The 21,429-nt window shown below is 33.6% G+C and overlaps 2 protein-coding genes across 2 annotated transcripts in view; one reads left to right on the plus strand and one right to left on the minus strand.

The window, feature by feature from the left end:
• The window catches only part of put (activin A receptor type 2 punt), a 140,795-nt gene extending 133,993 nt beyond the window's left edge, over nt 1-6,802 (plus strand). The window contains exon 10 of the mRNA XM_072534545.1: nt 6,433-6,802. The gene's annotated coding sequence lies outside the window, so the exon portion shown is untranslated. The remainder of the gene's footprint in view (nt 1-6,432) is intronic.
• Nucleotides 6,803-13,261: 6,459 nt separating this feature from the next.
• The window catches only part of LOC140443339 (uncharacterized), a 284,421-nt gene continuing 276,253 nt past the window's right edge, over nt 13,262-21,429 (minus strand). The window contains exons 8-9 of the mRNA XM_072534546.1: nt 14,737-14,932; nt 13,262-13,625 (exon numbers count right to left, since the gene is read on the minus strand). Of these exons, the coding sequence (XP_072390647.1) occupies nt 13,411-13,625; nt 14,737-14,932 (411 nt within the window). The 3' untranslated portion in view covers nt 13,262-13,410. The remainder of the gene's footprint in view (nt 13,626-14,736; nt 14,933-21,429) is intronic.

A 21,429-nucleotide genomic window follows, 5' to 3' on the forward strand; every position in this document is an offset into this window, starting at 1 on the left:
TTTTAAACTATTAAAAAAACATAACCTCAAAAGAGTAATGTAGTGATTTGATACCAACCTTAGACTAGCAATATTATTAAATCTCTTATAACCAATATTATACTCCTTGTTTAATTTCAGAATCAAATAATACACCAAGCAATGATGTTTTAAATGAAGAGCATATTATTAGAGATGCCTTGAGTTTTGATAACGAAGATCAGTCTGATATAGACAAAAGTTCTGATAAACTATTCGTATTGGAAATGAAATAAGATCTGCATTACTAAAATGGGCAGATACCATCATTCCTGACAGTAACATAGAAGAAATCATACTACGGTCTTACAAATGTTACGGCCAGAATAAAAATGTTAGCATTAATACTTGTTTAAAAAAGTAAAAATTATCATCCAGAAGTTTCTACTAAAGAGTAATACCCACATGGTAGAGGACACTGTCCATGCGCTGATAGAGCGAAAGAGAAAAAACTTAACATTTCTATTTACACGCTCTGGGACTGGCAGCAATTAGTCAGACAAACCTCAATGAAATATACCGTACATACTATGGAACTAGAAGATTTTAAAAATTTAAGGTCTTTGTATGATGTCAAAACATCTTAAAATCCGCCTTTGATTAATAGAAAAGAGACATTAACAAACAGCAAGTTCTTCTGTCAAACTGTGTTTAACTGCAAGTTAAACAAAACAGCATTGGAACTCTGTTTTTAAAAAGTACTTTTCATGACGAAAACCAGGAGATTGACCTTGTTAGGTTTCGAAAGCGACACCTTACATTGCCAAAAGATTTGAAACTGGTATCACAAAGTCCAATACTTATATCACAACAAAAGTATAACGATCTATTGACATTACTGTCAAATGTTCCTACATTTTGCCATGATTTTTATCAAAACTTAAAGTACCTACTAGTAATACTAATAGTGACTATCCAGAAGGAGACTTACTTGAGGATGACTGAGTGGTTTGTACCTAAAATGGCATTTTTACATACGTATTTGTATTTGTAAAGGAAAATTGTATGGTTAAATAAATTTTGTCAGTAAAAGTCAAATAGGATTGTAGTTGTTATTGAATACCCCATACTAACTCTTACAGTACAATAAGTTTATTAGATGGATACAACACCACGTCCGTTAAAAGGGTTAAACAACACTGGAACAAATTTGTTTTTAATTATAACAAATGTATTATGTAAATAACAATAAACAGAATGTTCTAGTAAAATATTGTTTCGATATCTCAATAAATAGCTGCAGCAATAATACTTTTTGATGAAAAAAAGTTTAAAACTGCTCTCCTGTAAAGTTTTAAAAATGAACATAGTGTTGATTCCTTCCGAGGTACAGATATTTGCATTTATTTTTTTTCTAACTTGCATAATAACTGCCTTTTCTAGTTTTTCCCTCTCTTTGTAGCAAACACCACTTATTTGGCTTCATTATCACTATATAAATACTTAAAGAACTGGTTACACTTCGTAAATACGTATACACAACAAGTCGTAGATACGACTGCTGACGTCACACACCGTAGCCTCGCTGCGAGGAGCCGTTTTTCTAGCCTCCATCAAAATTAAAATTAAGAATTGATTTATCTTAAAAAATATATATATTTAAACAATTTCATGTTTACTATATTTTTATATAGTTTATAATCTATTGAATTTAATTGAATTTAACTATATTTAAAAATTTGTAAACATCCCTATTGTATCACCCGAACGTCATTCGTAAGGGGTGTGAAAGTCTCTCAGGCTGGATTAAACACTACTGCTTGCTTGCTTGAGATCGGTTACGTCCGACGGAGTATCTCATGTTTTTCAGGTATAGCTTTTTTAAAAACTTATATGTCTTTAAATGAAGTCATAATATAATATTTTTTGAATTTTATTAATTTTTATTGTAGAGATTTCCAACTGTGCTATTGCTATTTATTTATATATTATTTATATAATGTTAATATTTCAATTTTAAATTGCTTTAAAACTTATACCAAATAAATAAATATACATGTTTATAATAAGACAATGATTTAATACTGCCATTTTGGATATTATCCAACGTTCAGAATTACCTATACAATAATTATATTAGGATACATTCTAAATAAAGAATAAGTAGGTAAGATTAACATTTAGGCCACAATGAACTAGGGTTGTATAAGAAAAAAGGAACTAAAAGAAATAATGAGTATTGGTTTTTCATAAAAAGAAACGGAGCTCATTTTTTTGAAAAGTACTGCTAGTGTATACAAAAGGTTATTTTTATACAGAAAAGTATTCTTATATTTATTGGATACAGTTATTAGATTTAAAATAATTGGATAAATATCTGCACTTTACTTGGGTTAATAAACAGTTAATATATAAGTACAACTGGTAGACTAAAGTCTAAGACTTGAATTTGACTGCTGTTTACCAAAAACTAGATACTTGGATGCAATGTATTAAAGATCATGTAGGGTAGACTGGGGCTAGTTGTGCCACTTTGGACAAAATAATTTTTAACATTTTTTTCGTAATTTTTAGGGCTGTTAGATTACTTTAATGAGGTACTATTTTTAATTGGGAATCATTATTTGGGAACATCAGCAATTTTTAAGCAATACCTTACAGTATGTAAATAGTTTTACAAAATGCACATATTGTCACAATTTGCCCCAATATGGGGTAAGTTGTGACGAACTTGGGGCAGGTTGTGACAGTAAATATTTTTAAATATAATAAACTTTAGTTGGAGAATAATAACAAAGTTTCCATAATAAATTTATTTTATAGTTAAGTATAGATACATAAATGTTTGATAAATGTTTATGTAAGAAACAAATGTGTAGAAAAACATCTAGTGAATTTAAAGTAAAATAAAAAACTTAATCGCTATCGTCAATTTGTGCTGATTCTACTTGTAGTTCTGAAGAGTGGCAGTTTATACAAACATAATAAAGATCATCTTTTGTGCACTTTACATGAGCCCACCTCTTGCATTCCATACATTGCACCCAGTCTTCTCCTAACCTAGACTTTTTATATGGTCCCATACAAACTAAGCAAAAGTAATCTTCTTCCTCTTCTTCTGAGCTGTCTTCTCTTTTTCTTGTTGCGGTCTCTTTCTTTGGCGCTGCTTTTTTCTTAGGCAACAGTTGTTTTGAGTCAAATAATTTTTTCTTTATTTTATCCTCTTTGCACTTTATTGTTTCCTTCCTCTTTAACTCTTCACTGCGAATTGTCTCCTTGACAGGTGTGCTAGTCAAAATTGCAGATGTTAAGCTCTTGCGTTTTTTATTTTTTCGAGGACCAGCTTTTGGCAGAGGTCTTATATCCATAGGGCTGACAGGCAGAACTTCGGCATGGAATGATCCTGGTAGGTTGGCCTGCGATGATCCTTGTTGATATGGTCCTGGTTGATAGGTATGGGAGGGTCCTGGCTGGTTAGCATAATATGACGACGGTTCAGGTTCATCGAGATGCTGAAACTCTTTAAGCTGCCCAGCACTGGCTTCCTCATTACCATCTACGATGTCAATAGGCCTATTCAAAGGTCGGTCGGTCACCGAAGAACACAGAAAGTCTTCTTCATTAAAAATGTTTCTATTGAATTCCCATATTCCTGTAGAACGAAATCCTGCCTGAACATTTGTTGGTGTTACAGCTTTAGGTAATGCTGTTTTCACTATACTTGGGATGTCATAAATTGAGACTGTGTTTCCAGGATGAGATTTCATCCATCCACACATGGCGTCGTTTAAAAACTTCTTAAATGGACCAAAAACGGAAACATCCAGTGGTTGAAGTCTATTTGTTGTATGGGGAGGGAACGATAAGAGAGTAATACCGTGCTCTGTACAATAGTCAAGGACTTCGATATATAGGTGAGCACTGTGGTTGTCTAACAGAACTAAAACCGGTGATTTCTTTGAGCACCTTACTTTTTTTACAAAATGCTTCATAAAAAACAAAAAGTCCGGGCCTGTTATCCAGCCACTTGGGTTAGCAGTACCACAACAACCTACTGGCCCATCACGTACAAAATGCTCCTTGTAAAACTTACGTGGAAAAACGAACATAGGAGGAACTGAGTTACCCTCTGCGTTAATAGCAAGAACCATAGTAACATTGGTCCCCCTCTCAGCTGAAGTGACACCACCAACTCTTTTCTCGCCTTTCTTCGCTATGATTTTTACCGGTTTTTGGACAGTCCCAGTCCCTGTCTCGTCTATATTCCAAATATCATTAGCTGTAAAATGGTTTTGACTTAATACTAATTCGAGGTTATCAAAAAAGAGTCCGACATTGTGCTTGTTGAAACTTGTACTCCGACTTAAGCTGGTAGCCTCAGGAACACGAATAGACACATTATTGTTACGTTGCATGAACTTTGTAAACCAATCATTACTGGCGTGTTTTGTTGCTACCCAATTCTCAGGCACAAGAACTTTGTTCGCTATAGCAAATTCAAAAGCTAAACTTTTCATTTCTTTTGGGCTAATACCATAAAATATTTTCGCTGCCTGAACAGCATATTCACAGAGCTCTTCTTCTTGTTGTTGTGAAAATATCATTCGAGGTCTTTTGTAACCCATTTCTACCACTCCATCTGGATTGGTTTGTTGTTTTTTTATATATCTAAGTAAGGACATCCGGTTAACGCCATATTTTTCAGCTGCTTGCCTTAAACTACACGATCCAGACTTAACATCTAACGAAGCCGACTCGTAACTGTTTATATTACTCCGACCACGTTCCGTTTTCCTTTTATAATTTCTCACCATTATCTGTAACAAACCCATAAACATGCATTAAAATTAGTAGGGGCATGTTGTGACACTGTCACAATCTGCCCCAAGCCTTTCGTCACAACTAGCCCCACCGTACGCCATTTTACATAAAGCCACTTGTACAGACCTTGACACGTCGTATAGAAACCAAACTGTGTCTTACTAGAGAGAAATAAACAAACTATCTACTACAACTAGAATAAGTTTCTTACCTTGTGGTTTGAAAGTGAAATAACAATTCAAAGACAACAGCAAAATTTTACTTCGTTACAACGAAATGACATATAATTTTATAAAGCGGCAGAAACGCATAGCATCACAACCAAACTACACAAACAGACTGAGGACATGCGGACGTGGAATTCTGGGTAACCGGGCGACGCTGCTACCTATGGTTAGTCTATAAAACTATTTGTCACAACATGCCCCTGTCACAACTAGCCCCGATCTACCCTACTATGAAATTCTAAGGAAAACGTAGATATATCCTTCGTATTATGTCTTTATGAAAGTGTATTACTATATATTGTCATACAAGAAAACCATTTATTAATCAGTGGATCGATGATAATAAATCTCAAAATAATACAGGTTAAAAAACGTTGGCTCTATAAAAACAAATGTTTTACTTAATTTGTTCATATCAGATAAGTGTGATGAGCATGATAGTATTAAGTTTGAAATTTTTGGTGATAAATTTTCTCAGAATCCAATTTTGAGTCAGTTAATTATCATACAATATCAATACACAGTTATTGAAAAAGCACTTATACTTTTTAAATTAAATAAAACGAGGCTATAGAGCAAATTCAAGCTATCGTCCTGTAAATAAAAGTGATTTGGTGAATTTACTCTTAACAGACCACTCTTCTACAAAGACAGTTTTAAGACAAAAATAATTCAGGTATATGAGCCTGTATATTTAAACCTTCTTCAAAAATGCACATGAAATTATATATAAGAAATCACTCGAACGAGCAAATTTTTGAACATTTTCGTCTCGTTATTTTCCTAAAGTTTATTAAAAATAGATATTATGTGCATAAAAACCCACAAATTAACACTCCACTGTTTGCATCATATCTTATAGATACATATTAAATTTATTTGGCAATTACTAATAAACATTTTTTGGCACTAAGTCGGCTCGCCTTTTAAGTATCTTCCTATAAGGTAGTGACGCCAAATAAGGCCAGTGTCTTAATAAGGCCAATTGTAAATATTTCCTTAAATATAGATATTATATACTAGATGTCACTCTAAATCGCTTTCCCAGTCAAAATCGTCTACGCCATTCAGTCGGTAGTATCAAACAACAGCGCGAAGTACACTAGACACGTGTTTACTACGGTGCCGAAGTTTGGTTATAAATTTTAGCTAAGTTATAAAATCACTATAAAGTTACTTAAATAATATATACCAAATATTATTTCTTTGTAAAGCAATAGAAAATTAATACTCTTTTAGAAACTGGTACTGTTTTTTCGCTATATTGCTTTTTATTATTGTTCTTTTACTTTAAATAGAAAAGTAGACAGTGCCCTAATAAGGCCAATTGATTGGCCTTATTAAGAGTCGACTAGCCTTATTAAGAGCTGGTTGACATTATAAACAATTTGTTTACATAATCGTTTAAACTATTTTTTCTTTGCAGATATGTACACCAGAAAAGGGCACAGTGGACCGAAGAGGCCATTGAAGCTGCAATGAATGCCGTACGAAATGGCATGGCTGTTCATAAGGCAGCACTTACATTTAATATTCCTCGGCGTACGTTACGTAACCATCTAGATACTGGTAATTTACAAAAACGACTTGGGCGGCCTCCAGTACTTACAAAACTTCAGGAAGATGAATTGGTTAGGCGTATAGGAAGATTGTGTGACGTGGGTATGCCATAAATCCCCAAAATATTACGAAAAAACGTGTTTGCTTTTGTCAAAGAGACAGGAATAAGGCATCCATTCTCGGTTAAAAAGGAGATAGCTGGAAAAAAATTTATGAAATTGTTGTTTTCTAGGCATCCTGACATTGCAAAGCGTCGGGCTCGAAAACTCAATTTGGCCAGAGCCCAAAAATTAAATTGTACAGTTATAAGTGACTATTTCGAGAAACTTCGACAGATTTTACATGAGAAAGGCTTCGCAGGGAAACCTGCTCAAATTTACAACATGGACGAAAAAGGATGCCAGCTTACACTGCATCACCAACAAACTGTATTGGCTAGTAAAGGTGCTAAAAGAGTGCATATCGTTGCACCAGAGTACGGCGAAAATATAACAATCGTGGCATGTGGCAACAGCATAGGCAACAGCATTCCGCCACTTATCATTATGAAAGGGTAACGAGTTAAACCAGAATGGTATTGTAATCTTCCAGCAGAAAAAAAAATTATAATGACCAAGCAAGGAAGCATGACATCAGATGCATTTATACAGTGGTTAGATCACTTCTGTCGATTCAAAAATCCTGGACCAGCCGTTTTAATTTTTGATGGAGCTTCATCTCATTTAGACATTAGAATTGTAGAAGCTGCAATAAAAAAAGATGTAACTCTGTTTTGTCTACCGTCCAACACCACCCATGAGCTTCAACCACTCGATAAAGCAGTCTTCAGGAGTTTTGAATCTTACTGGGATGAGGAGGTGTTAAATTTTTGGGTGAACCATAATAACGAACGTACCATTAACCGAGCAAGATTCAACAAGAAGCAACTGGAATATGGCCATTCAATCCAAATGCTATTCCGGATGCTGCCTTTGCACCTAGTTGTCTGACACAACAAGAGAATGAAACAATCGCCGAAGATTTTCAAGAAAATCCTACAACCCAACCAGAACTTGAAACAACTGGCAAAAAGAATATAAATTTCGAAGAACAGCTATCCTGCAGCGGTGTAAACAAAAATAATAAAAAGAAGAGAGAGAAGAGGAAAATTACAAAAAAAAAGAACTCGCCAAAGTTTTTCTTAATGTCAGATGAAGACAGTGACTCATCTGGGTCTTACACAAGTGGTACAGCTTCCAGCGAGGATTATAGTGATGCAGTTTAGACGTCAAATAAATATGATAAAAATAAAGTTGCAAAAATAAGTGAGACAGAACTAAATGTGAAGAACTAAATGCAAGTTTTAGTTCCAGTGGTTTGCTGATTACACCGGAGTTAAAAGTATCAACAAAAAATCGTCGGCAGGCCATTAATGCGAAAGCACAAGAAGTTACCAGAGATTTATTTAGTGCACAATCTCATAGCTCAGCAAAACCAAAACCGAACTTAAAAAAAAAGATTCTTGGTACTGTTTCTTGTGTGATGAAGATAGAGTGGCTGATATGCACAAGTGTGTTTGTTGTAATAAGTATATCCACGAGGAATGTAGAGGATTAACATAAGACGACAAGGATATATTTGTATGTCCTCGATGTGTGTAAATGTGCGATATATGTACTTAATGTATTGACAAATTTTTGTTTTTAATATGAATAAACGTTTCTTTCACTAAACCTTGAATTTATTCTTTAATTCTTAGGATTAATATTTATTAGCCACGTAAATTTCCTTCAAAAATGAAACTGGCCTTATTAAGTTACCAGTTCCAAATAAGGCGAAATATTCAAGATTTATTGAATGTTAAAATTTTATATTTCTTTATTTATTTATTAAGTATTTTATCCTAAAATTCGATAGCTAAATGTTAGGCAATACGTATACAAGACTTTCCCCCCCATATTTTTGCTGAATAAAATATTACAGACATTTAAACCTTAACGTGGCCTTAATTGGCGTCCTTACCTTAGTCCAGCAAATAAAAATGAAATCAGTCATGACTGTCATGAGTGTGATCAGTGAGATTTATTGTATCGTTTAACTATCGTCATCTACCACGAAGCGCGTTAGTAGCGGAGAAAGGGTGCGTGTATGATCAGTATATATTTAGTATTCTCAGAGAAATTACACTTTCTGTTTAAAGTATACAGGTGCCTTTGTGTTTAACGATATATTGCTTTTGTTAAATATTGTTTAATTCAATAAAAATTAAAGAAACTAGTCTAGCAGGGAGAGTATAAATGTAAAAAGTTCTCATAAGCAGTTAGGACTTAAAGTTAAACAAAAAGTGCCTAATGTGTATGAGTATTTGAGAAAAACATTGTCTCAGGTGGAGGCAATAATATGAATGTGTGGAAGGAGTATCGTCATCCACTCTTTACAGGATAGTCCGTCATCAATAACGCTCGGGTGAAGTTCAGGTTCCACAGACACTTCTATGAGGTCGAGAATCAATTGAATTTAATGAACATAATAATTCAGAAATAAGACGTACAGTTCATTCTTTTTATTTTAATAAGAACAAAATCTTTTCTGCAATAAATGCTAATGCTAATGAAGTAATTTCTAAAATGAGTTGTGAAATTTTGCGTAAGCAATTAGATAAATTGGAATTTACTTGCAAAGTACAACAGAAATTCCGTAAAATCATGGCGACGCAACTATCTGCGTAAAAGTTTCGTGAACAAAATTGAAAAATCTATTATTTAGATGAAACTTGGTCATCATTGAAGGTCAATCTTGGACATACTGTTAAAAATGTGTGGTCTGGCATTAAGTAGTTGGCAAGCTTTTGTTGAAAGTCTATCTCAAGGATTCCGAGGACCGACAGATAAAGGGCAGCGACTTAAAGCGACGTAAAGGATAGTGACACATATTGGAAGTGACAGCGGCTTTCTAAAAGACAGTGGTTTGGTTTTTTTCCAAAAAAAAACGGTGATGCAGAGCAACTTTATGGTATGAAATGGACGAAAATCTACAGGTAATGACACAAAAGAAACAAAGATTTCGAAGGACTTGAGGAATATTATGACACAGATATACCAGAATACATTCAAGAAAGAGATGGCAATTCGGACACAAAATAAAGTACTGGTGCAAGAAAAGCATCAAAATATAACATAATCAAACGGTTGCCAGCCGTAATAGGGCCAGTAAAAGGTCTCCGTAAAGTTCTAGAAACATGGAACTGTTTATTTGACGATACTATGTTAGAAATGGGTGTAACACTAATAATGCTGCAACTACTGACACAGTTGAAATTAAGGCATTCATAGGGCTCCTGTATTTAGCAGGAAGAGTTAATGTAGGAATATTAAATCTTGAAGATTCATGAGATAAAAGGTTTAGGTTCATCTTTCAATCTGTAAGGTTCGAAAAAAAGGATCGTTTAGCGCACATAAGAGATTTCTTCTAAACTGTCAAAATTACTACTATGTTGCTGCTAAAACGGCGCTGACGTCAATTAGGGTCTACCTGTCACATCGAGATGGTTTCTCCGCAATCTGGTACTAGAGGCAGCCTATATATTGAGAACAATTTAGATTTTGATTTTAGTCTAAAATATAAATTTGTATTGTCAGTAATAAATATATACATTATAAATTAATAATGTTTTAGTGTTAGTGTAAATCAGTATTTCCCAAAGTGGGGGTCGCGACCCCCTGGGGGGTCGCCATGAGGTACTAGGGGGTCGCTGAACATTTCCAAAATAAGACAAAAGCACCACTTTGTTAGATCATGTATTTTTATTTTAACAACGCCGTAAATAGAAATTAACAATTAATTATCAGACGAAATATAAAACTAAATATTAAAGTCCGTAAAAATAAAAGAGTAAAACAAAGTCAAATATTATAATCTTAATGAGAGCTATGCGCCTGTGTCTGTGAAACTAATCTTTCAAATCTAGGCCCTGTATTTGAGACACACACAATTATATCATTTTCAAGTACGAGACGATTTCTTACTCTTGTTTTAATGGCAGTCATAGACGAGAAACTTAACTCACACAATATGATGTTACAAATGGAACCAAACATTTTACAGCTTCACTCGCCAACTGGGGGTATTCCTGCATCTTTTCGGTCCAAAATTGGTCCGAGTTCTGGGGAAAAAATTGGAGCTTCAACATTCCATCACTTGATATTTCAATAAGTTTTTCTTTCATGTTTATTGGTATTTCAACATGCTGAAAGGAATCGGCTAAAATCGGATTTAGTATCCATCTGCAACTGTCGTAACTGTTTTGAATTTCTTCGGGGAAATAATCAGAGAGCTGTTGTTTTAAATTGAGCAAAGTAACATGCATGTCAGCAAAAACTTGTTCAAAATTTGTAGCACTGTAATTGGATACATTTTCCATAATTTTCTGAAGGCACTGGAATGAATCGAGTTGTTTTTTTGCCAAGTGAGGTCGACCATAAATCGATTTTTCTTAGAAACGCCTTAATTTTATCTGTGGCTGTAATTATATTAATGTCTCGACCTTGTAAATTACTGTTCAAAATATTTAATTGCTCGAAAATATCAGCAAGGAAACCTAGTTTCAGAAGCCAAATAGTATCGGAAAATTGATTTTCATATGGGGACTTCTCATCTTTCAAATACATTAAAAGCTCTGCTCTTAAGTGAAATACTCTTTTTAAGACGTTGCCCCTTGAAAGCCACCTTACTTCGGTGTGATAGAGAAGATTTTCAAATAAAGCACCCATGTCTTCGCAAATTTTTCTAAAAATACGGGTCTGCAAAGCTTTTCCTTTAATGGAATTTATAACTTTAATGATGGTTTTCATAACACAGTCCATTTCAGGAGGTAAAGCTTTGGACGCAAGAGCTTCTCGATGTAAAAAACAATGTCTCTATTTGGCATTAGGCATTATTTCTTGTAAGTTTACGACATTTACCCAAGTCAATATCATATTTACTTGTACGTTTCACAAAAGTGTCGAGTAAACATTTTCCAGTGGTATTGGTCTACAATGGGGAACAAAATAAAATATCTTCTTGAATGCCATTATTTGTATCATATCTTACAAACGTAATGCATTGGGCACAGTTAGATATATCTGTGGATTCGTCCATTTGAAGAGAGAAGTACGTGCATTTATTAAGATTTTTGACAACTTGCGCTTGAATATCTTCTGCCATATCACTAATTCTTCTTTGGATAGTATTATTTGACAGAGGTATTGTATTTAATTTTGCAGCCTCTCTTTCCCCACATATTATATGTACCATTTCAACAGCTGCTGGAAAAATCAGATTTTCAGCAATTGTGTGCGGATTACTAGTTTTGGCAACACGATAAGCAACTTTATAACTTGCTAATAATGCTTTTCCATTAGTAGTGGTTGCCAAGGGAAAACTGTCTTGCTGTTTGTGAAGGACGTTCAGCTTTCTTTCAAAGAATTCTACAAGCTTGTCTTTTTTATCTGGATGTTTGCTATTTAAATGTCGAAGTAACTTTGATGGCTTCATGCTTTCTTTTGGCAAGACTTGTCCACAAATAACACATTGTGGTTTATTGGAAATAACGGTAAAACCATATCTGTTTTTCTTTTTATTGCTGCTACTGCCACTTTCAGACGTAGATGGTTCTGCACTTCTTTTTAAAAACTTATCCATAATTTATAATTTATCGTAGACGTAAATACGTAAACGAGAATACGTAAGTCGTAAAATATTTACTGATTACTCAACACCGCGTTCGCCACCATAGGCTGTTTGGATTCGAACTGAGGTTTCGTTGCGCATCGCCGCTTATATAAAGCCAAAACGAGGCTACGAGAACGTTCCAGAGTGCCATCTAGTAGCGAGCGCTTTCGCGATTATCATGGAAGAGTTTTGCGATGTATACACAAGCTAATATGTCGTGGTGTACAATGTGCAGTGGACTTCTGATTATTTATTTTTATTGTAAATTCTATTCTGGCAGAAGTACCTACTACTAATTACTAGTGGGACAGATCGCAATCATTAAAATAATTGTATTAAAATAAAATAATTGTTTTTGATTTAAACTTAAACAGTAAAGTAAAATTAAATTTGAGAAACCATCAGATAATTGTAAATTAGGCACGCTATTTCTGTCAAATAATATTGAATAAATGAGTGGGAGGAAATTGGGGGGTCGCGAACAAATTTTTTAGCAAAAAGGGGTCGCGGTTTAGATAAGTTTGAGAAACTCTGGTGTAAATGAATTAGAATAAGCGTTAATAGAATAACAGAAGACTGTAAATAAAAGATACTAAAAACAAGGCAATACTTATATGTCGACTCTATTGTGTATTTGTCTTGTTATTGTTTATAGATTCTGAGAGATTCTAAGAGATTCTGAGTCTTTGAAAAGGCCGAAATAAAACCAGAAATTATACAGGATACCCATGCAAGTCATTAAGTTTTTAAGTAGCGACTCCTTTACCGACTAATTATCTCAAAATGACTAATGGATAAACAAACAGATCATTTTAAGGTATTCGTATACTAGAAGATTCTTAGAAAGGATAAAAGAGAAAATAGTAGAGAACTTTAATAATACCTTGTATTTATGAGTATAAAAATATATTAAATCAAAAGTAAGACTAATGGTATTTAGCATTAAATAAAGTACACATTTTTATCCAAGATCTAAAACCAAATAAACTATACAATATTCATATTAAAAATTTATTAGTTGGATTTCAACATCAATAAAATATTTCTTCTCAAAAATTCCTATTATACAAAATGAAACCTTTATGGAATGGACAGAATAGGATGGGACAGGAAACAGGATATCATGCACGAAAACCCAATGAAAACCTCTACTTTATATTTTGCTTGGCACAACTCTAGCCCTGAGCATTGCAACGGTCTGTTGGCTGACTGGTTCTGTAGGAGACTCTGAATCGGAACTGGTTCCGAAGGGAAATTGGTTTCCGGGAGTTGTATTCGCATTTGTAGTTATGGTTGCCGTCTTTATTTTGGAATTGGACATTGCTGCTTTGTTTTGGAATGTCATATTTGACGGAAGTTGAGTATTATCTGAAATCACAAAACATTAGTATCGTATAGTAACACAAACATCGAGTAGGTATTCGCTCCGTGCGTGACCATGGTAAGGGTACTTTGAAACGATGCCAGCGTGCGTAGCGGCGAAATATGACAAAATTGGCCCTACCTTTTTACGCATAAATTTTATCAAAAATGTGTGCAGATACATATTGCGTATTTAATTGTGCTAATAATAGCAAAAATAGTAAGTGTAGTTTTTATAGGTTCCCAAAGATTACATATAAATTAGAGAAAAGAAAAAGATGGATCCGTGTTATTAATATCAAAAAGTAAATATCACATAATTTCATTTTTATACAATTGAAATAGGAAAAATTTAAATAATTTACCTTAAATGATATTTTATAAGGCTTCAAGCTAACTGCAGAGTGCCTGATGACTTTAGCTTTTATATTATAACTTTTACTATTACTGTTTTTAATTATATGCTCTTTCACGTGAAAAACTTGATTTGCCAGTACTAGATTTTTCCCTTTCTTTTCCATTTGTGGTTGAAAAGATATATTATGATGAATTTTGAGAAACCCAGTTTTTAATACTACATTTATTTTTACATAAACTAAAAAGTTAATTATTAATAATTGTCAATTTCGCACGTATTTAACAATGTCAAACATATGTCATATGTTTAACCTGAAAATTGTTAGGTCCAAAACTGTCAGATGAAGGCGGTAGGTGTCGCGTCAGTCACGCACGGAGCGAATACACATAAATAACAATTTTAAAATATTTTATATACTAAATAAAATCTTTTAAAAGTTTATGTATATTTGGTTTAACCATAAATATTAATTGAATTTACTACAACCACAACTCGATTAGCAACTTGTTTAGATAACATCTTAACCAACATAAGCAGTGAGATAGAGGGTTGTTGAATTGTGAAACCATGAATTTTTTATTATCTTGCTCAATTACACTACTTAAAAATAAAATCTGAAAAAAGTCATAGTGCTAATACATATAGAAGACATACAAAGCATAATTAACGAATTTTAAATAAGTTCAACGAATCAGATAGTAAAATATTTCATCAGAATTAGAGTAAAAGGATCTATTGAGTTTTTATTCAAATCCTTACATATCTTATTTCCGTTTCCAAGGTCGACGTTGTCAATTTGATATCGAGCTGCAAGGGCTGCTAACTGATCTACAGCTTCAGGTTCGTCGTCTTCTAAACTAGAATAACTACCAGTAGTACCATCTCCTTCTGAAGATCCTTTGGACCTTTTATCCTCCCCTGCTCCTGCTCCGATACCTTCTTCTTCTTCTTCTTCCTGTAAATGAATAGTTATAGTTAATCTTTTATAAACACGCATTTAAGGAATATATGACAACAATATTTAAATGAAAGTAGGTATGCTAATTATTATAAAGAAAGGGGATAAAATCATATTACTAATATCTGGTTTATAACGCCCTGCGCCTTCCAGTTTACAGTCTTTTTTCACGTCTGGTAACAGTCGTTACTTATACTGTATTTATATTAAAATAATTTCAGAGATGTAGTATGGGTTGCCTAACTTTAAGTGTTCATTTGCCCATTAAGTGTGTATTTTTAATAATTCAAGTTGTCACTCGGATCTAATTTGGTACCATTGCGAACCAGAGAGATGACAGGAGATGAGGGGGAAGTGGAAACTGGCTCTTGGTTAATTAACTGTGAATTAAAATTCACTTTTGATCGAGAGTTTGAAGTGGTACAAAGGTGGTAGTTAGCGAAAGAAAATCCAATTAATGCATAGAATTTCCTTCACTTCAAGAAGTTAAATGTTTTAAGTATAACCGTAATCATTTAATTGACGGTGTTTTCGGAAACTCGGGAGGCTGAAGTGAAATTTCTAGCACGGAATTAAGTAGCTATCTGGTAATTATTTTCTTTTTATATTATAAAAACTAACCTTTGTTCCCACATTCCACATCCTTAAGGTATTCAGAATGACCTTAAGTCACGAATTCAAGCATAGTATGGCCGCTTACAATCATTCTGGCATGAATCTGATTAAAATTCTAAATTTTTCGTAAATCTCTAACATCTATTACAATTTCCACAGATATTTTAATGAACATTAGAGTATTTTATCCATATCCTATTATTCAGATTTATTATTTCATATTTTAATATAGCATTTTGTTCAAGGCCATTATATTTTTACTCTACGTGAAGCAAGGTCACGCTACATCCGATTGGATGGGTTTTTTTATCTACTATAATTATGCTCCGGTTTCTTATGCTGAAAGAAACTTTCCTCACTTCTTTGATTTCTTTTTATCAATGTTGAGACTAGAAGTAAAGGGGAATTGTTTTCAGCCACCTACCATGGAATTATAAATTTCCCTCAGAACATCCGAGGGAGAGTACCACTTCAACTCTATAAGAATCAGGGTCATTGGGACAAGCCAGGGAGTATTGTCTACTCCACCCTCATTTTTTCTCCAGCCTACACCTAGAGGTAGGGCAGGACCGTAATCATCGGAACTGAGCCAATTAGCACCAGCTCCGTGCTAATTTCGGACCTCACGGAGGACTTCGCTGGGACACCGAAGCCATTCGGGAGTATCCTTCCACTGTTTCACCTAGGAGGACAGTTGGTTTTTGCTTCAGAACTATATATATATCTTGTTTCACCAGTTATAGTTTTTTTTATAACATATATATATATATATATATATATATATATATATATATATATATATATATATATATATATATTAATTAATATAACTCCCCTTGGTGGAAGGTATCGGTAAGTTTGAGCTCAAATTCTACCCAGAGATTATCTTCCATTGTTTTTTTGTATTAACCTTTTATTTCATTATTAACTTTAATTATTTCATTATGTGTTTACTTAACTAATTTTTTTTATATTTCATCTTGTGTTATTAACTCTGGTTATTATCCCTTCAGAATAATAGACCGTTTCAATTGTTTAACTTGGCTTGTTCACATTTATATATTACTTGGTTTATATTTGAATTTAGAGGTGTTTAACAATATTGTTGGTCATATTGTAGGTTAGTATAATATATTTACTTGGCTATACGTTCTTCCAACGTTAGCATTATTTTGTTTAAGGTTGTTTTTAACCTAGATGTAGGTTGTACACTCTATATCAGAGTTATTTTGTGTAGTTTTCAACTTTTTGTTGTAGTTGTTTTCAACATTTCCGTTATAATATTATATTGTGAAATTTTCATATACTTTTTGGTAACTTAGAGATTGTCAAAATCTAAGAAGTTATATTTAATAAACTTGAATTTGTTTTGCATATAATTTTTTATTAATATTTCCTTACCTTTTTGCATTTACAGCATTTTTGTTTATTACATCAACTTTAATTAATATTGGCAGTATACGATACCTGGAAGAGTGACCGTTACTCTTTTTAGAGTAGTATCCCTCTTCTGGCGCCCTCAGTTTTCTTTGTTAATTTCCATTATATCTATTCATTTTTCTTATCTTCTTTTCTATCCATCATACATATTTTCCTGATTTACTGTCTTTAAAAGGCATGCAAATTGGCCGTATCCATCCTTGAGTTTCTAGTGGTCATTCTCTTGCCTACATTGCTAGCCTAGCCACATTCCGTTCAATATTTTTTTTCATACTTCTTTACTTAATTGTTATCTATTTTACTTCTATCAATTTTATCCCATATATATAGACCACTCTTCTTACACCTCTCTCCTCCTACACACACCCCAGTATTTTGCTACAGTCTATCAACTCAGTCTTCTGGTTATAGATCATTGCCTGATATTGCCTTTTGAACTACATTAAGCCATGTTGTCGATAGGCGATGGTTTTTTATTCTTTGTACATATCCGTACCAAATATTCTGTTTCTGCTTTATTTTGTCCATGATGGTGGTTGTTCTATTCATAATTTGTCTATTTTTTCATTTGTTACGGGCATCATTCTGTATATACCTGCTAATCCGCACCAAAAATCCGCCAGGTTTGCCAGGTTCCACATCCATAAAACACAAAGCTTTTAAAAATATTGTTTAAAAAGGCTATATCATTATCTGTTTAGACATCGTTTTAGACCAGAGTAGTGAGTCCAATGCACCTATTATTTGTTTCCTTTTATAATACCTTCTTCGATTTCTGTTTCAGTGCGTCCATTTCTTTCCATATTTTTTGGATTTGACACCAAATAACGAATTTTCATTTTTAATTAATAAAAATAAATTGTAATGTCAGTATTTCTCGATGCTTTAAAATTTTTAAAAATGTTTCTTTAGGAATTACCTTGTTGATATTGGAAAAAGTATTTTAAAAATAGATTAAACAAACGCAAAAGATATTTAATATTCTTGAAGAGTATTTTGAAACACTAAATCCATTTTCAATGATAATCTTTGTTTTTACTCGTCTCTCTCAAAATGTAATTCGTATATCATGTTTAATGAGACACAAGATAATTATGTTTTAATATACATAAATGTAATAGGATTTTGCATAATAAACCGTGATTTTCCATTACGCTCATTTAATCCCAATCTAAATAATTGATCTTATTTTATGACTTGTGTACCTCAAATATATTCATTCGTTAACTTTCTATAAGTTAATCATTTATTTATATCGGCTTAATTTTTATCTTTGATATAATAACTTTTTACTATTTTTATTAGGAATAAGTCATAATTTTTCTTCAAAAAAGGTTTATTTTGACATTTCTTGAGATTAACAAAAGAATTGATAAAGGATATAGATAAAGTATATGCGACCAAAATGGATGCCTTTATCCTTTAAGATCAGTTAAAATATCAAGAACTTATCTGGTACTCACCTGTACAGAGAATAAATAATAACAGACAACCTACACAAACAATTAATTGAATATCACATAAAAAAGGGGACGCGCAAAAAGAAATTTGAACAAGGGAATTCATAAAGCAAGGAATCAGTGTGAGAAAATTTGAAACTGGAAACCTCAGAGCCTTCTAACTTTACTGATCTTTTACTGATCCTTTCCCAAGTTAACATCTTTCTTTTCTAACTTGGCTGCATCGTACTGAAGAAGACCAATAGTCAGAAATACGTATATACGGTTGCCTTCCATCTTATACACATATTTTATTATATTTTTTTTCTTTGTTGTGAGCTATGCCGATACTTTCTACCTTTATTTTACTATTAACTCGAATTAATCTTTTTCTTGTTGTTTGAAACGTTCTAAACGTTTGGCATTCCTTTCCTCAGGTAGCTTAGCTTCCTACGTGGATGTGTTAGCTGTTGCTCTGGAAACCTCAGAGTCTTCGAACTTTATTGCCACAAATTGGTCGCATTGGTCTTGTAGTAATCATTTTCCAAGTTACCATCTTACTTTTCTAACTTGACTGCACCGTACTGAAGACGACCAGTAATCAAAATTACGTATATACGGTTGCCTTCCATCTTATACACATATATTTATGTATATATTGTGTTTCTTTGTTGCAAGCTATGCCGATACTTTCTACCTTTATTTTACTTATAACTCGCATTAACCTTTTTCATATATATATATATATATATATATATATAATATATATATATATATATATATATATATATATATATATATATATATATATATACGAGGCATGTTTTTTAAGTAAGTACCGTTTTGCGATTCCGCCGCCGCAGCGCTACGGTCGGCGTTCCGCGCATGAGCGCTGGTTACCTACATCTCTTGTCTACACACTGACGCCATTACAGTCTGATTCTTCATTGTATACTTGTTTACTCCAGTGTTTAAGATGCCTCCAACAATCGTGAGTCACGCTGATTGTGAAGTACGGTCTGTTATACGATTTCTTAGTGCTAAAGACGTAAAACCGATCGATATTCATCGTGAGATCGTTGAAGTTTACGGACAAAACATTATGAGTGATGGAATGGTAAGAAAATGGGTGAGAGCATTTAAAGATGGCCGCACAAATGTGCATGATGAAGAACGGAGTGGGCGTCCTTCGGTCATTAATGAAAATTTGGTGCAGAAAGTGGACGAAAAGGTGAGAGAAAACAGACGCTTTACAATTTCATCATTGTCCGACTGCTTTCCTCGGTATTCTCGTAGTTTTTTGTATCGCATTGTTACCGAGAACTTGAATTACCGGAAATTGTGTTCACGTTGGGTTCCAAAAATGTTGACGGATTTACACAAAACCCAACGTTTAGGCAGTGCATTGACTTTCCTTGAGCGGTACCATAGTGAAGGTGAAGATTTTTAGACCAAATTGTTACTGGTGACGAAACGTGGGTGGCCTACGTCACACCAGAATCGAAACAACAATCCATGGAATGGCGACATTCATCATCACCCAAAAGAGTGAAGTTTAAGCAAACAATTTCTGCCCGGAAAATCTTGTGCACAGTTTTTTGGGACAGAAAAGGAGTATTGCTAGAGGAGTTTCTGCCTCGTAATGAAACAATCAATGCAGAGTCTTATTGTGAGACATTGAAAAATCTGCGTTGTGCAATCCAGAACAAAAGACGTGGCAAGTTGAGTAAGGGTATCGTTTTGCTGCATGACAATGCCCGTCCACATGTGGCTAATCAGACCAAAGATCTCATCAAATCATTTAAATGGGAAACTCTAGTTCATCCTCCATACAGCCCTGATCTGGCGCCCAGCGACTACCATTTGTTCCAGCACTTGAAGAAACACCTGGGCGGTCAGCGTCTTCAAGACGATAACGAAGTCAAAACATTTGTGATGCAGTGGTTAACAAGTCAGGCGGCAGAATTTTATCAGGAGGGTATTCACAAATTGGTGCCACGTTATGACAAGTGCCTCAATATTCACGGAAATTATGTAGAAAAGTAGATTAAGGTACAGGCTTTCATGTAAAAATAAAATTATTGCCATATCTTTGCACGTCTTTTTTTAATTCCAATGGGCAAACCTCTACGTGGAAGGTATCCCAATGAAGTCAGCCAGGGCTATGTCGACAGTGCAACGTCCTATATGTTTTCATACAAAAGGTTTTCTACTTGCTATTCAGGATCAGATAATAGCCACTATCTACCTAATATCATCTATATAATATCATTAACAACCCTCAGGCAAATAACGACAAATGCCAATACAGATGTCAATCCCAAAAAAACATATAACATCTTGTAAGGTTGTAAGGCATTTTTCTGAATTAATTATAAAAAACGACATGACTTAGTAGAAGAGATATACATATTACCAAAAACTTGCCAACCAACTGGGACTCTCCAAAACGGAATTATCCTTGAATTGGATATATAAATACTTAGTAAACTAAACATTAGTATATTGATGTGAAAGCACCTAATAACAATGACAAACAAGGAAAGTATGAGAGAAAGTAATGAGAAAAGAAAGTATTAAGACGATACCCATTATTCTTTCTACTATGATGGTGCCATTCCTAAGACACTCGCGAGAGAATATCAAGTGTATAAGTGAACATCTCTATAATATCATGCAGAATGCGGAACATTTTTGGGAGATATCCCACCATAAAAGGCGACCTGGGCTGGATTAAATCATGTATTATATACATATATAAAGCATCTGTCTTAAATCTGGACAACAATAAAGAATAAAATTATTTGATATTTTAACATTCATGATAATAAATAACAAATGACAAAAATAGTGCCCACTAAGTGTTTTTACCATAGTGAAGAAAACTTAAATTAGCATGGCCATACGGCGTTCCTCTCAATAGCGAGACGGAAGCTTCAACAAGCCCTCTCTCTGCCAGCAAATGTCAAACAGACAGCATCTAAGCCAAAAAAGAAATTT

This window comes from Diabrotica undecimpunctata, chromosome 6 (assembly GCF_040954645.1).
Source record: "Diabrotica undecimpunctata isolate CICGRU chromosome 6, icDiaUnde3, whole genome shotgun sequence".
NCBI lineage: Eukaryota > Metazoa > Arthropoda > Insecta > Coleoptera > Chrysomelidae > Diabrotica > Diabrotica undecimpunctata.